This window comes from Pipistrellus hanaki (genome assembly GCF_964339955.1).
Source record: "Pipistrellus hanaki genome assembly, chromosome: 8".
Classification (NCBI taxonomy): Eukaryota; Metazoa; Chordata; class Mammalia; order Chiroptera; family Vespertilionidae; genus Pipistrellus; species Pipistrellus hanaki.
Window position 1 is genome coordinate 77,626,765 of NC_140510.1, and position 16,440 is coordinate 77,643,204.

General features: G+C 39.1%; 1 protein-coding gene across 3 annotated transcripts in view; it reads left to right on the forward strand.

Moving 5' to 3' along the window:
* Positions 1 to 16,229, forward strand: part of ADAM23 (ADAM metallopeptidase domain 23) — a 149,137-nt gene extending 132,908 nt beyond the window's left edge. Inside the window, exons 25-26 of one of the 3 annotated variants that reach the window (XM_084892190.1) lie at positions 3,076 to 3,166; positions 14,164 to 16,229. In XM_084892190.1, coding sequence (XP_084748316.1) covers positions 3,076 to 3,166; positions 14,164 to 14,212 — 140 coding nt within the window. In that variant the 3' untranslated portion in view covers positions 14,213 to 16,229. Of the gene's footprint in view, positions 1 to 3,075; positions 3,167 to 7,444; positions 7,536 to 14,163 lie in introns of all 3 variants that reach the window. The other 2 variants (XM_084892188.1, XM_084892189.1) reach the window with 2 other exon arrangements.
* Positions 16,230 to 16,440: the final 211 nt, after the last annotated feature.

A 16,440-nucleotide genomic window follows, 5' to 3' on the forward strand; every position in this document is an offset into this window, starting at 1 on the left:
TATTATTATTTTCTGGAAAAGAGTGAGAGGATTTGAGTGTACGTCTGACATATTGAAATATGGTGCTAGATAAAATATCTATTTTTCATGCCAATATGATACTCTAAGATATAAAGAGTACATTTAGTATTTATTTCTAATCTTAACTTTTAGGAAAATGATAAAGAAAGAACTTTGGTCCACAGAGTATAAACGATGTATTGATGCCTCCTGTCTTTTAAGTATTAAGGGATGTAGGATTATAGCTCCTTTTGGCTCATTGGAATCATATGAACTAAATAATGCACCTTTCTGTTTCAGAATCTCTCTAAAAGTAAGAAAAGGAAAAACAAACAAACAAACAAAAAAAACCCAACCATTCACAATGTCAAAATGTCTGAAGCATGCCCTATCTGTGGAAGACTTCTACATATCCAATAGAAATTCTTTAAAAAAAAAAAGTCATAGTTTTATTCTCAATACTGTATACTTCTCAAAAAGACTACCTTTTAGCACATATGAACCTAGATAGCAGGGGCCAAGACTAAAAGTGATAATAAAAGCCAACAAACAACAGAAATAAGTAAACAAACATGAAAACCTAATGCTAGGTAATAAACAGTTTCCACAATCAATCAAGTTACAATGAGAGGTAAGTGTGTCTAAGAGTTAGGGAGCAAAGTTCAGTTCCTGATGTGCTGAGTGTGTCCCATCTTGAAGAGTCCCATCTTCAGGTTTGGTGGGTTGAAGGCTGGCGCCCAGCATAGTTGCTGGGAGAAAAAGGCATGTAGTAGAGAATGAATGAATGAGTGAGTGAATGAATGAACAAATATAGTTACATAAGAAGTAAATTAGTACAGAAAACCAGAGTATAGGTCTCCAAAGGTCCAAGGAATTTCTTTCCAATGAGATGATAAGTTCTTTGTGCAGAAGTGCTGAGACCTAAGAATACAAGTATGGCCCCTGTCAAAACCTACCCACCTGTGAGCCACGCCATTCGTCCATGTCAGTTTGAAAACAGATTGAGAAACTACAGACTGAAGAGATTACTCTGCTAAGTATCCTGATAAAGAATTAAATGGAGTTTATATGTTTTCAAATTAGTAGATTTTAAAGTCACGGGAGGCAGGGAGAACAAGGAGGGGAGAGGATACTTTTGAAAAAGCTATTTTTCCCACTTTTATCTTGCTTTGGTGCTAAGGATACCTACTTATCAGTTAAGAATTTGGAAATGATTATTCTTGATCAGTGGAGGTTAAACACTATTTCTTTTGGGTGCGTATTTGAAGCATCTGTAGAAATATCTTGTTCCTCTCATTGTGTTTAACACTTATAATACATGGTGAATTGCCTTACATGGTGAATTGCCTTATTTTCTTGATTCAGCAGTAATAAATCACGTCCGTAGCAAATATAAAAGCCTTACTAGTTATTTTCATCATTCATAGTTACTATAATTTTAAAAATATTAACAAATTTTTACTCAGCATCACATTTCACAGGAGTGTGTTTCCTATAATTTTGCATGTGGCTTATATAAAGATTGAAGAGTTAATAGGACTCTTGTGTATTTTGAGAGCCAATGCCTAAAACTTAATAAAATAATTATATATATATATATATATATATATATATATATATATATATATATCCTAGTTAATTTAGTATTCTGAAAGCAATGATTTTCTAAGGTCTTAAAAAAAAAATGAGGCATTATATCTGGCATAGCTTTTATCCCAGTATTTGCCTCTACTATTTGGAAATCTGAGCTAGAGTTTAGGTTATTTTGTATTATGTATTGCCACATTTGGAAAAAATTACCACCTTAGATGTTGGTCTTTTTTTCCTTTCCCCTCCGTGCTCTCAGTAATAGCCTCCCAATGTTTTCTGTTGTGCTCCCATCTTTTTTTGTTTTGTTTTCAAGAACAACTCAGGTTGAACTTAGTTAATGATGAAACTAGAATCTCTCACTCATACGATTTGCCCTATGGTAAATAAAGCAATTGTGCAGTTAGAGATCTAAGGTTCTCTCCAGATGCTTTGGGAGAATATTTAGCTAAAAAGGTTAGTGATCCCAATGTTAAGCCTTACTAGTAAGAACTTGCAACTTCCAGTTGTGGTTCTTTGCTTGTTTCACGGCACAGTCTGTGTGAGTGCAGCCTTGTAGAAGCTAATCTCTGTTTTCATTGGCGAAGGGATATGAAGCCAGTACTTGTGATTCCCTTGGAATGTGAGATCAAGTGCTTATATGTCCCGTTTGCAGGCACATACAGATGCACAGACACACTCAACCATAAATATTATGCCTTCCTACTTCAACACTAAACAACTCTTTGCCTGTGCAGAGAGAACCTTGGGAACTTGGGCTCATTCCAGTCCCATTTTACAGCGAACGCTGTACACAGAAGCAGTGATGTGCAGGTATTGAGTGTCTCCTCAGTAATTGACCACTCCATAGTTTGAAGCAATGAATACACTTTCCCAGAGACCCTTACTTTCTCTCAGTGCAAAGTTTATCCACTGCAGACTATAAACAAAAATCTGGATGTCCAAATACTGTGGCAGAAACACAAACATTGTGGAGTTATTTGAAATATACTTTTCCAGGTAAAATAACTTCCCTGGTAACGATGCATTTAATTTTAAAGGTACTCTCTTTTTAAACATGTAAGGATTTCCACAGAATTGAGTAGGTTTTAGATTTAAAAAAAATAATAGCTTCTTAGGCATATTTTATAGTTTTAGGATTTTTTAAAAAGTATACTAATGGTTTATAACTTTTGAATTAGAAAACAGATTTGTTGCTTGGCAGTTTAAATTACATTTTAATTTCACTTCACTCCAATTGGCTTATTTCTTTATGTAAAAGTGTAAGACATGTGTTTAACTACAGTTTTTGGAGTTGGAATGTAAATACAAGATTATCCTTGAATATTTTCAGTGTGTATGTAGAGCTTAATAAGCAAAAACAATTTAATATTTAACTGACTTTCAAAGCACTTCCTGAATAGATGATTTTGTACGTTAGTGAAATCAGTGTGATCAAAATTTTTTTGTTTTATTTTTTTTTAAATCTCCGTTTTTCCCTCCACACAGTGAACCTGGCCACAAGCAGGCTAATAGGCGCTGTGGCAGGCACCATTCTGGCCCTGGGGGTGATTTTTGGAGGCACGGGGTGGGGAATAGAGTAAGCATCTTTTTGAGTTTCAGAGTGTTTCCGTTTGGTCCCCAGTGTGTGAGCAGACCTCGATCCCTGACTCCCCGTGTCGTCTCGTCGATGTGTTGCCCGTGGTGGTGCTACTTGTGCTGTGATTTGGACGTGTTTGTGTCGTGTGGTTGTCTTGTGTCGTGGAGAACCTTCTCCTGTCTGGAACAATGTGGGGCATGACGTAATCCTGGGTGATGATGATGTCTTCACCGTGGAGGCCAGGGTCCAGAAGCTTCCATTGCTCCTCCACTTGAAAAGTAATGCTAAGACACAGACTTTTTTTTTTTTTTTTTTTTTTTTTTTACTATTTATTGGCAAAAATGCTTTTATAGAAGTGTTTTATTAGGACTCTGATGATTAATTGAATCATCACCAGTCAAATAGATTCACTTATACAATTAGGAATTATCAACAACTGTAGATATTTTTAAGGGTAATCTGAATGATAGCCACTAATATTTTCTCCGTTGATTGAGAGGGCTAAAGGAAGCTTCAGCTTGTATTTACAAGGAAAAATATTTAGGACATTGCCTTTTTTTTTTTTTTTAATAAAATAGGTTAATAATTCCAACTTAATATTTACATAAGTATTTGGGAGCAAACAGCAGTAAGAATGAACAGACATTTAATCCAAACTTGCAAAACTTTAAGGGAGCAGTTGCAAAACACCTGGTGGGTTTGTCCTTTGAGGAGCCAGAGTATAAACCTGTGGCTGCATGCCCGTGCCCACTGAGCTCTCCAGGTGCCTCTATTTAGGTTGCTCTGCACTTGATCTATATCTTCAGAATAGCTGTCAGTTCTCCATGGGCTATTGCTTCCATGAGATTGCCAATGTACATGTAGACTAAAAGATTATTGTGGTTTTCCCCCCCTCTAATTTCAGGGAGAGCCTTTTCAAGTTACAAAAACACTCCTTGGCACGCTGTCTTTTCTGCTCACTGTGGTGATGCTGACACTCACAGTGGCCCAGGAACAGATTGCTAGTGTCTTCAGGGATCGCCAGGCAACCTGCACTCAATCAGACCAAACCATAGGCACCTTGAGAACATCACTCACATTTCTCCTTAGTCCCATTGGTGGCAGCTCACAGATGTTCTCCTTTCAGCCTGGGTCTGGGAGGCCCGGGGCTGGAAAGAAATAGCATGAAGAGGGAGGTCCATAGGTCCCAGGTGGTATTGATTCCCTAAATCTCACCTGAGTTGAAGGGCTTTGACTAGACTTGGATCTTGACTACACTTGGATCTTGTAATCCCATCCATATGGACTCTGAAGCTAATTAACCCCGGGGAAGCTAGAAGTATTTGAAAAAATATTTTGTTTCTCCATCTCTGTTAGAAAGAAAAGTTTATGGGAAGTAAAATATTTCTAGAAAACAAACTTCTATAAAACTTCACGTGGGTCTGTTGACTGGATTAGATGTAGAAGGAACATTCCTTTCCCAGGGGGAAATTCCACACACACATTGATGTGAAATTTCTCGTTGGGAAGAAAGGTCGTTTTTTAAAAACCATTCCAATTCCATTTTTAAAAAAAATGTAATTTATTGACTATGCTAACGGAAGGGGTGAACTTTAATAATGTTCCCTTTGAGTCTTAGAGCTAGGCAGGACCCGGGAGCTTTGTGGTAAGGCACAGTCCTTGTGCTCCTTCCCTGCCAGTGTTGTTGGCTTGTGGCTATTTCTGGTTATGACAGGTAAGTCTGTATACGTGTGTGTGTATATATATATATATTTCTAAACATAGATGTTATTATTCTTGGTGTATACACTGTTGTTGTCTATTAGTTTACTGATTTTTCCCCTTTAAATTCTAAATTTTGCCAGAGTTGCTAAAATAGCAAATACAGTTAAATTTAGTAAATAGTAAATACTAGTTAAAAAGTAGAATAAAATCCACATAATACAAGGTAGTCTTTTTAAAAATATATATATTTTATTGATTTTTTACAGAGAGGAAGGGAGAGAGATAGAGATCTAGAAATGTCGATGAGGGGGAAACATCGACCAGTTGCCTCTTGCACACCCCCTACTGGGGATGTGCCCGCAACCAAGGTACATGCCCTTGACCGGAATCGAACCAGGGACCTTTCAGTCCACAGACCGACGCTCTACCGCTGAGCCAAACCGGTTTCGGCTTTTTATTTTATTTATTTATCTATTTTTTACAAGGTAGTCTTGATGCCTCCTACTTTGACCAGCAGTGTAATGTCATTTCATCCCTAAGGATTCCAAAGACTTGTTTTGTTTTGCTTTTGTGCCTACTAGTTTATCGTTGTAAATCAGGAATTAATTCTCAGGGGTTATGCATTGATTCTAATTCCAGCCTGTTTTCTGAGCCAGTAAGGTGCAAATCGTGTCTAAGGCATACATTCTGTACACGGTAATATAAATATTTTTTAAGTGTTTTAATATTGGAGTTCCTATTAAGCTCTGCGGAGGAAACACGTATACATGGAACAGTGTTGCTTTAGTGGAGAGGTTAGCAAACTCTGTAACAGGGCAGATGGTAAATAGTTTTGGCTTTGCCGGCGACAGGATGTCTGTCCCAACCTTGTGACTTTGCTCTCTTAGCCTAAAAGCAGCTGTAAACCGCATGGGGATGAATTAGCTGTGTCCCAGTAAAGCTTCTTTGAAAAAACAGTCAGCAGGGCCAGATTTGGCTCGTGGGCTGTAGTTTGCTGCCCCTTGGAGTATCCTATAAGCTTTAGAGTCAAACACATCTGGGTTCAAATCTTGCCTCTGTCATGTATTGACTTCTAGAAGCCTCTATTTTTCCATCTGTTAAACAAAGCTAGTCATAGTTCCTACCTCTTAGGGTTTGGTGAGAATCAGATGAGATAATAATGCCAAGTGCTTAAAAGTGCACCCACATCGTCAGGACAGTGAATAGTAGTTAGCCAGCTTTTGCGGCTCTCATTATTATTTACTAGAGGCTTAATGTGTGAAATCATGCAAGACCCAGAGTCCCTCCTGCCGCTGCTGTGGGACCCAGAATCCCTCCTTCCACCTTGGTTGCAGGACCCATCAGTGCACCTCCTGGTGGCCCGTCGTTTGGTCATTCTGGCATTACAGCCAGTGGCTTTTTCTAATTAGGTTATTTTGGCTGTATCTCTAAAGGCCACTGAGATTTCTGTTCTCTAGAACCTCAATGGTTAGTCTTAAGGGGTTGTCCAAACCCTGGAGCCCCAAGAGACCTCATCCCTGAGATGTCCATTGTAACCCCCATTACGCAAACACTGGGTGAAAACACAATTTCATGGCTGCTGAAAGTGGCATCCATTTATGTACACAGTCCAGAGCACTGATGTGAGCAGAAAAGAGAATCTTTTACACGGCAATGAATGCACACACAAACCTGAGGAGGATTCCAGGGGAGCTAGCAAAATGGGCCCTGTGACCTTGGGAACAGGGGCATAGGGCGCTGTACCTGCATATTAGCATCCTGAATGATATGATACTTAAAATAATTCTCATACTAATGTGAATGTTGCTTACCTGTAAAAAGAGGGAGCCCAGGTGTTTGCCATGTGAGTGGAGAGAATACACAGTAATGCCAACTCTCCCTCAAACAGTGGGAATTCCACTTTCTTTTTACCATTTCCCCAAAATTACCCAGTGAGTTTTACACGTTCTTTATATCTTGCCTCTGGAAGCCCATGCTGCTGTTTGAACACTGCCTGGATCTGTGCCGTGAAGAAATATATCTTTGAGAACTAGACTTCCAAGCCAGATCTTTATTGGTAACCTCCTTCTGACTTCTGAATTTTAACTGTCTCCCTGTGGGGCATAAAACCTGTAGCATTCAGACAATTTTATGGGCTGCTTGAAAGAACACTTCAGTAGAATATTTCCTTCTTTTCATGCCCTTGTTTGCCAGCAGATTGAGCTAATTCTAATGCAATCGCATTCTTTATGCGCTCTTTGACTCGTTTGATTCGTGGTATTGGGAAAGGGGAGAAGAAGAAAGATGCGCAATGACAGCCATTGGCGCCTATTTGCTTCAAATTCAGCGAAAGGTGGATTTAATGGAACTTAATTGTCAGTGGTGCAGAAGCTGCAGATGTAAAGGCATTCAGACCCCAGCAGTCGTTATCCACAGTGTGGAAAGTGAAATTAAGCTAAGTCAAAAAGGTGATTTATGTGTTTAGCAATCTTTCATGCAGGGTATTGACTTCCTGAAACCGCTCAACTGCCTTTCCCTTGTGGTAACGAAAGTGGTTGGCTCATATGACTTTCTTCCCATGATCCTTTGTCACAGGTCCTAGTGCCACCAATCTCATAATAGGCTCCATCGCTGGTGCCATCCTGGTAGCAGCTATTGTCCTTGGGGGCACAGGATGGGGATTTAAGTAAGCAACGCGGCATGCCTTCTTCTCAGTGGCTCTGGCACTTCTCTTTTCTGCTTACATAACCAAGTTTTGAGTTCCTGCTACAAGTCTTAACAGTAAGACTGAGAAAAATACCTCATTCACAAACGGGTCAGAAAAGAAGAAACATGAAAACACCAATGCCATCTTCAGGCAAGTGGAGAAACATGAAATGAGAAAGGAATTCACATGCACTGGGTTAAAGAGAGAAAGTGGAAGTTCTTTCACCGTCAGCTTTTAGGGGCGAGCATTCTGAGAGATATTTATTAATACACAGGTCTGAGAGGGAACTGTGCAGTTGGAAATGGTGGACATAAACTCCTTGTATCTGTTTTAAACTGGTTTACAGTCCATTGACATTTTGAAATTTTCACAACCCAAGTAACCATTTGTTCATCATTACACATCATACTGTATGTAACTTTAGGATTTTAAAAGCTTCATTATTTTATAAAAACAGATTTTCAAAAATATTCTCATTAATTCCCTAACCACCTGAATTAGTTTCACTTTGGAATTTAAGGTGTAGTTTTTTGATACTCAATATTTTCTAATTAACTGCAAATGTTGGCATGATTGGTAGGCCTGGTGTGTCTTCATAGTAAGTACCCTTTTAGTTTGGATTATATATTGATCATGGAACTAAGTTCATTTCAATAGACGTGCCAGATAATCACAAATAATCCAAAACTTTAAACCTAATTTACTCAGTTTGGATATTTCTATACCTCAGAATCATTGGGTAATTCCTTTCTATAGCTTTTCGTGCTGTGTTGACTCACAATTTGTAAATTAGACCACTATGCAAAGTATTCCTTGTGATAAATTACATTTCAACCAGACCTATAGAAACAAATTTAAGTGGGAAGTAAGACCATTGGCCAAATTCAAAGCCCACTTTGCCTTCATCTGGTTACACAATTGAGGAAGTTTTTGACCTGAATTGTCTGAATAATTGCCTTAATTAGGGAGTTTAGTCAGTTTTATATTTTATATCCTGAATTCTGTTTACTTAAACCAGTTAAAATGTTATTAGAAATTGATTATGAAAGAAAAACCAAAAGATGATTTAAATTAATTCAAGCCTGCAAGTTTTTGAGTGTTTTCAACTTGGGAGCTATTATCAAATAGTACCTCTTTTCCACAGAGAGATTTATAAACTTGAACTTGTTTGATGGAACATTAATGTTTGATGGAACATCAGTGTGTTTTCAAAAACACACTCCCAGTATGCAACTCATGTTTGAATTTCCCATCACAATATTAATCAAACATTGCCCAGATACTGAGTCACTCACTCATGTGGCACATGGCAGAATAACGTGTTTTTGTTTGGACTGGCCTAATTCACGAAAATATTTCTCAGTGCCTTGTTACTTACTATAAACAAGTCACTGTACATGACAGTTGTTCAATGATCCATTAGTTTATAATGTCCCCGTTTAAATATGCCTCAAGGAAAATAAATTTGGCTCATGCTCGGGCTTGGAAAACAGCCCACTGTGCATCTTTGCCATCCTGCCATCCAGCCGCAAGCAATATCAAATTTCCCATCTCAACATTTGGAGATAGCACAATTCTGTAGCAGGACCTCAAAACAGTGGCCTGGCCTAGCTCACAGCTTGAATTGCATGTTTCTTTGGGGGAAAAAATGGAAAAGCCTTTTTATCACTGTGTATATAAGTGGATTAGGCCTGGTTCAGATTAATTAAATCTGAGAGAGACATCTAATTAACATAACACAAAGGGTGGGTGGGGAGATGGGCATTGAGTGAGGTGAGAAACAGCTGTGGGATTGCTGCATAGGTGTGTACCACTATGCTAGGTCAATGTCACTTCCCGTGCCCTACGACCTTCATAAAGAAAAACATTGTAGAACAGTGTGAAGTAAATTAAAAAAAAAAAAAAAAAATATATATATATATATATATATATATATATATATATATATATATATATATATTGTTGATTTTTTTACAGAGAGGAAGAGAGAGGGATCAAAAATTAGAAATATCGATGAGAGAGAATCATCGATCAGCTGCCTCTTGCACACCCCCTACTGGGGATGTGCCTACTACAACCAAGGTACATACCCTTGACCAGAATCGAACCTGGGACCTTTCAGTCCACAGGCTGATGCTCTATCCACTGAGCCAAACTGGTTTCGGCTGAAGTAAATTTTTTAAATTCTGGGGGGGAAAAAAGTGAAGGGGTGAAGTCATTTTAGGAGTTTAGATGTGGAGAAGTTGCTGCTCTTTGTGCTATTGGTTGCTCCATGAGGATCTGAATTTGCTTTTAACTTTAATAGTAGCTACATGGTTTATATTCAACAAGAAAGATCTACAACTTTGCAGTGAAAGACTGTGGGTGCTGAATGATCAAGTTTAGGTTTTCTCACCACCTGGGCAGTTTGGGAGATGATTATATACTTTGGAAGTATAATTATTTGCTAGTTGAACTGAAAGCCTTTGCGTCTTTCATTGAGTTCAATGAAAGTACTAAAGAGATTCCTTTTAGAAGCAGAAGTTGAAAAATAGTTGGCAAGAAAGATTGCTCTACATACCTTTATTGGACATCCCTCCTGAACCAGGTGTTTATTGCTAGAAGAGACATTAACAAAATAACCTGTAGAATTGGAGGGCACCACAAACTTCCAAATGTATGAACTGCTCAGGGGAAGTGCGGTTTTTCCCTAACATCAGGTGTCTTTGGGCACAACACTGTGAGTGACATGGATGTGGAAGAAGGGTCATGCCATTCAAGTACAAATGAGAAATACAGCAATGCTTTGGCCCATGACACACACTGCCATTTTTTAATGTTTTTTTCCTCTTAAACCATATTTCCTCTGAAATAAGTGGTAAAAAGCAAGAGTGCATGTGAGTGTGTGCGCATGTGTGGTACATGTACCTTTGTGTGTGTAAGGTGACAATGAAGGTTTATTAAGATTATTGTGGTAAAAAATAATATAAATTTATATTACTTCATAGCAGAGTCATAGAGTCTGAAAGCTTTGCTTAATGAGAATATGACTTTCATAAGCAAGGTTATAGACTTCCTGAAAAGAAAAAAAAAATGCTTTATTTGATAGGTTATTTTATTTGGCATATCCTAATCTATTGAACAATGTGGTAGATATACCTTATTATATCTTTAATTTCATACTCTAAAAGTATGAGGTTTCTAAGGGATGGTTTAGTCCAGTGGTTTGTCAAACTCTTTAGTCAACAGAGCCAAATATCAACAGTACAAGGATTGAAATTTCTTTTGAGAGCCAAATTTTTTAAACTTAAACTTCTTCTACTGCCACTTCTTCGAAATAGACTCGCCCAGGCTGTGGTATTTTGTGCAAGAGCCACACTGAAGGGGCCAAAGAGCTGCATGTGGCTCTTGAGCCGCAGTTTGCCGACCACGGTTTAGTCTATATATTTCCAGTCTTTTGGGTCTTTAGAATTTTTCTCTGAGACAACCTGTGGAAAATAAATCTAGACTCTTGGCATACCAACTTATCCAACATTTACCCATATCTGCATTTATTTACCCTTACCCCCTGCTCCTTATCCTCTCCACACCTACACACAGAGACTAATGCTGTGGTGCAGAGGATTGCAAACTCTGTCCTGACTCATGGGGACTCAGGGCTTCTATCCAATGTTGTGTAATAATATACTTGGTCAGATCATTAGAGCTGTTGCTTTTATTAGATTTTGGAAAAAAGCACAGACTGTTTAGGTACTCACATAAATGAAAACTTAAAGGACCCCATCTAGATGAATACAAGGGAAGTTAACTAAATTGTTTGAATGTCAAGTTGGATGAAATTGGAAAGGAACTTAATATAGCTAATTGTATTTTCTTGAAAGAATACATGTCTTTTTTTAAAATTTGCTTTTGGTTTTTACAGAGTTAGGAAATGGGATCGATGTTACCCGGTCTTTCCATGAGGAGCATAATCAGACTTGTTACTTATCCGAATTCCATGACCGGATCCCAGTGCAAAACTTCCCATGTGCCTGCTGCTCCTGTGTTAGGCAGTTTCTCTCTCAGCTTGCCAGGAGGACTGAGTTCGGGAGTTGAGGAAGAGAACTCAGTCTAAGGTTGCCTAGAAAGGGTCAAGGGAGGGCTTTTTTGGTGGGTGGGCAAGGACTCATTGTAGAGAGATAAAAAGGTGATAGTAGTGGCTCAGTAGACCATTGAAAGGTCTAAGGCCTTTACAATCTGAGATGGTTGTTGTTAACTGAAGAGTTGTTTAATACAACTCTTATTTTGTATACATGTATGTGCATATATATCGTGGACAAAAGTACAGGTTTTTCAGAAGTAGTAAAAGTTAATGAAAACGGGGTCAATGCAAGGATTGAGGTTTATGGTAATATTTTATAACGATCCAGAAATACCTTACAGGTTATGTTGAGAAAGTTAATTGCCTCACAGTCCTAGTGAACAGAGAATATTCAGGTGAGACAGTCATGGAAGGAAAACAATAAGTACATCCCTACGATAGTTGTGCTCTCACACTGCAATTGAACAAAAATATTAGATATAGAAAATTCAGGACAAGCCGTTGTCAACGTACAGTAGCCTATGGTGGTTACAGCTTCTATGTGAGGGACCCTCGCGGTGAGCCTGCCATGGGAGTGTCCTTTTCATCCTCATCGGGGAAGATATATGGCCCCAGAGTCCCCTGTTGGTATGCAGATGCTATTTCCTGATAAGTACATGGTTCTGTAACATGGTTTAGCCTCCTGGTCGGCCTGGGAACCTAGTCACCCTGTTGGACATTGCTTCTATTTTTAAAAAAATGCAATCTAAGCTTCAAAAACTGACTTTTAGAAGAAGCACAGAGATGGCCTGTATGTCGTGCTGAAGTGGGATTTCATATCTCCGTTTAAAAGTGAACTGGATTGTAGTTATGACCTTGGGCATGACTGTTCACCTGACATTCCCTGCATTTGAATAAAGAAATTTAGATGTGGGCAATATAGTCATTTACATGCATAGCAATAGGTTGCTTGATATCTCCCCTACATTCATTTTAATTGAGAAGACATTAGTTTAACATTTCTCTTGAAATGCATAGCTTACTAGTAGTTCTTCAGGGTTATTTTACAAGGTCAAGCAGTCCCTGTTTTCTCCCACCTGACTCACTGGAAGTGTGGTTCCTAATACACTTAATCTTCAAGGGCTATGATCATGGAAAGTAGATGCACTGCTTGTGCTCTGGAGCAAACTCAGGGACAGATGCATTATGGGATATGTCCCTCTTGGTCCCATCTCTATTTCTAGGGCAGCATCAGCAATGCATGCTTTTGAGAATATTGGCTCCCAGGAGGGTTGTAAGGTGGTGGTGGGTGATAGCGAAGAAAAGGAAGGAGCACTGTTGAAATAGTGTTTGCTGCAATGGATTTCCTGCTAGGTGAATGAACCATGTGCTTAGGCCATTAAAGATGTTTCAATGAAAACTTTGAAAAGGGAAAGGAAATTTTTCTTTGAAGATTTTTATATGTGATAGTTCAAAAAAAAAAAAAGCATCGAAGTGGTCATCTTGGGGGAAAATAAGAACTTTGCAGGATCAACTTTGAACTTTGGACTTTGGTGTTATTTTTATTTTTATTTTATTTTTATTTTAAATTACCTAGAAGTGAGGAAGAACATACTGTAATCCTTTTGGTACTTAGGGCTGTACCAGCTGCCCCGAATGAGTGGGCAGGGGAACGAGAGCTCCTGGGGACTCCTCGGTCTCCAGTTTTGCATGATGCCTCGGTGACAGCAGCGTGGCACCCGCCCAGTGCGCAGATTAAATGCATGAGCCTCTTTGCTTGATGCCCCACATGAAACCAGACCATGGGGAGGTTGCAACCAATTCTTGTTGCCTTGTACAAGTGTCTTGCTGGTTCTTTCTTTTCTCTTTTGAAACATCAGAACCACTTTTTTAGGAGACTGGACACTGTGAGCGAGACATTTTAACTTGTATCTTTCAACTAAGCTAATCTGCTGCATTTGCTTAACTAACCTGAGCCTGTGTCCATTCTCCTCAGAGTGTGCTCTCTCCCTGTGCACTCTGACCTTCAATTTTCTCGACATGAAAAATGCTCGTTCCACAGTGTGGTAAGAACTCACACGCCAAGGCAGCACAATCACTGAGTAGAACAAGGTGTTTTGCCATCTTGGCAAAGGCTGATTCACTGATACTGAACTCACAGATCCTGGAAGGAATCGAGACCTTCAGAGTTCTAATAGCCCCGAAATGGAAGAGCCCTCCATATAATAATTCTGATCCAGCGACAATTAGCTCTGTCAGTTACTTCTGAAATAAGAGACAAATTGGGCTCCTGAGACTGTCAGTGGTTTCAAATGAACAACTGCAAGCCTCTTTTGATCTTCACAAATGAATGCATTCTAGTGGAGAGGTTGTCAAGACATTCAAAAGTGTAAGAGGTTCTGTGTTTCCATTTCGAGTTATTTTAGAAAATCTGCCTCAGTGTGAGTTGATTACTTTGCTCTGGAACTAGCGTTGTCATTATCATCACCCTCCTGTTATCGTGATCTGACTAATATTGTGGATTTCCCCCCGCTTCCCCTTGCATCTTCTTTTGACTCACTTGGGAAGAAATGTCAAGAAGAGGAGGTTCGATCCGAGTCAGCAAGGCCCCATCTGAATCAGCTGCGGCGGACGAACGGTGCCTCACACTGTTGGATTCTGGACGTGACACGCTTTCAGCAGTGTTGCCAGCACTGTTCAGTCTGTAAACAAGAACACTGGGTGGTCATGACTGTAGAAACTCAAGTTGGGATGACCTGGATGAGGTCAAAGAAAACTGTCTTTTTTGGAAATAATTTCAGTGAACTCCCGCCACCTGTCAATAAAAGGGGGGGCAAAAGACAGAGTTCTAAAATGAACTGTTTCAGAATCTCTTTTTATTTTTAAAGGAAGAAGGAACAACAACAACATCAACAATTAAGTGCAATAAATGAACCATTAAAATAGCAAATGACTTTTTTTTTTCTTCCTCAGCCTGCTGGCACTTAATAACTTCTAAATGATCTGGCATGATTTCTTTTCTCTTTTCCTACCAATGACACACTCCAGTGGCATGAAGACATAATTTTTGAAAGGGTAAAACCTGCATGGCATATCTACAACAAGCAGCTAGCAAGCCAATCCGCAGCCAAACCTGCAACTGAATTCCTAAGGTGGAGATGACAGGTGAACCTGGGGAAGCTGCCTGGCCCCGCCCCCTAGTCTAGACCAGGCCACCAACTCCCTGCACTTGTTGATTCATTGTCCCATTCAGTTTCCCTTGGACCAGGCAGCCATGGGACACAGGAGCTGGGACTTAGGCGTGGATACTATTGTATAGTTCTTTTATAAATGTAAATATGGAAATAAGAGATTTTGACACATACTGTTCACTTGTCTGTACCGAAATATTTTTCTTGCAAAGGTTCTCTGTGAATTTGAGTTCATTGTTTGCTCCCCATCTTTTTGGATCCTTTTTGCCATTTCTTTGTCTCTGACCTTCTCTCTTATAACATGTTGTACAGTGATTGTTGGGCTTGCTTAAAAACGATGTGGCCACAGATACAAAGAGTTTGGGCACAAAACGAGTGCAATTTAAAGAAATGTTTGAATGAAACAAAATGCTTTGAAACAAAAAATAAACAAAAGATGAGGGAAACACAACAACAAAATAACCCATATTAAAAACCCCAAAATTATGTAAATGCAAATACATGTACTGGTAAGTCTCTAAAATTATTTTGTTGTCATTATAAACATATGTATATAATGTAAGAAAGTAGACACCCTTTCAAATTAATCACTAAAGTGCCAAGCTCATGACGTTAGTGTTTGGTTTTGACAATTTCCCCCCCTGTATTTAACGTGAAAGGAGGATAAACTTAAAGCCTTAAATTAAAAATAATAATAATATTTTTTCAGTGTTGAAAGCTTGGGAAAAAAGTTAAGCTCTCCATTTTATTCGTATCTATTATCAATATTTCATTCATGCTTCATCCTCCTGCCTCAAAATATATATGGTGGAACCCCACTGTAACACTGGCGATGAGACAGAAACAGCAATCCCCTTTCCGTGAGCACTGCTGGCATAGCCTTTACTTCTGTGTGCTGTGTTTTCAACAAGCCTTGACGGGCCCATGGTGTGCTGCTGGTCTGTGGATAGTTGCGCTGGCTCACAGCGGGGTTCTACTATATATACAGAGTCACCTTCTTTTCCCTCCAGGAAGATTTGCAGATGTAATCTGGATTCCCACATCCCTCTGAGTTTAGTTGACTTTCACTGAGGTTTCTTCTTCCATTAATAAGCTCATGATCGCTTCCAATCAAGTGTTAAATACATTAATAGAGAAACTTGGTCCCGACTTTGTTCTGAATGTAAAACTTGTACATGATCCATTCACTGAGTGTCCATCTAGAGATGAGGTTTCCTGGAGACTCCAACATACCCATACTTCTCTAGCGACCATTTTTTAGGAACAGGACATCAGTTATACTATTCACATCATGACAACCACGGCAGTGAGCTGTAAGTCCCTTTTCAGCACGCTTCATGACATTCGTTTCACAACCTTGGCTTTGACTTTGGATAGGATTCTGTCTTCAAAATGTGCTCTTAAAACATTACAGTTTTTCCCATACATATATTGTTTTGTTCCCCTCCCCCCACCACGCCCCTGCTTTTTTTCTCTCCCATTCCCCTCTCCCCCCTTTCCCATATATTTTAAATCATGGAGGTAGCACAGTCGTAGAGCAGAAACTTTCTATCTGCTACAATTGACCATAACCTAACATCTTCCTCCTGCTGTTGCTTTCTGAGTACTAGGTGCTACGCAGTCTTTCTCTATATACAGCTAGCTGTATGTGTCT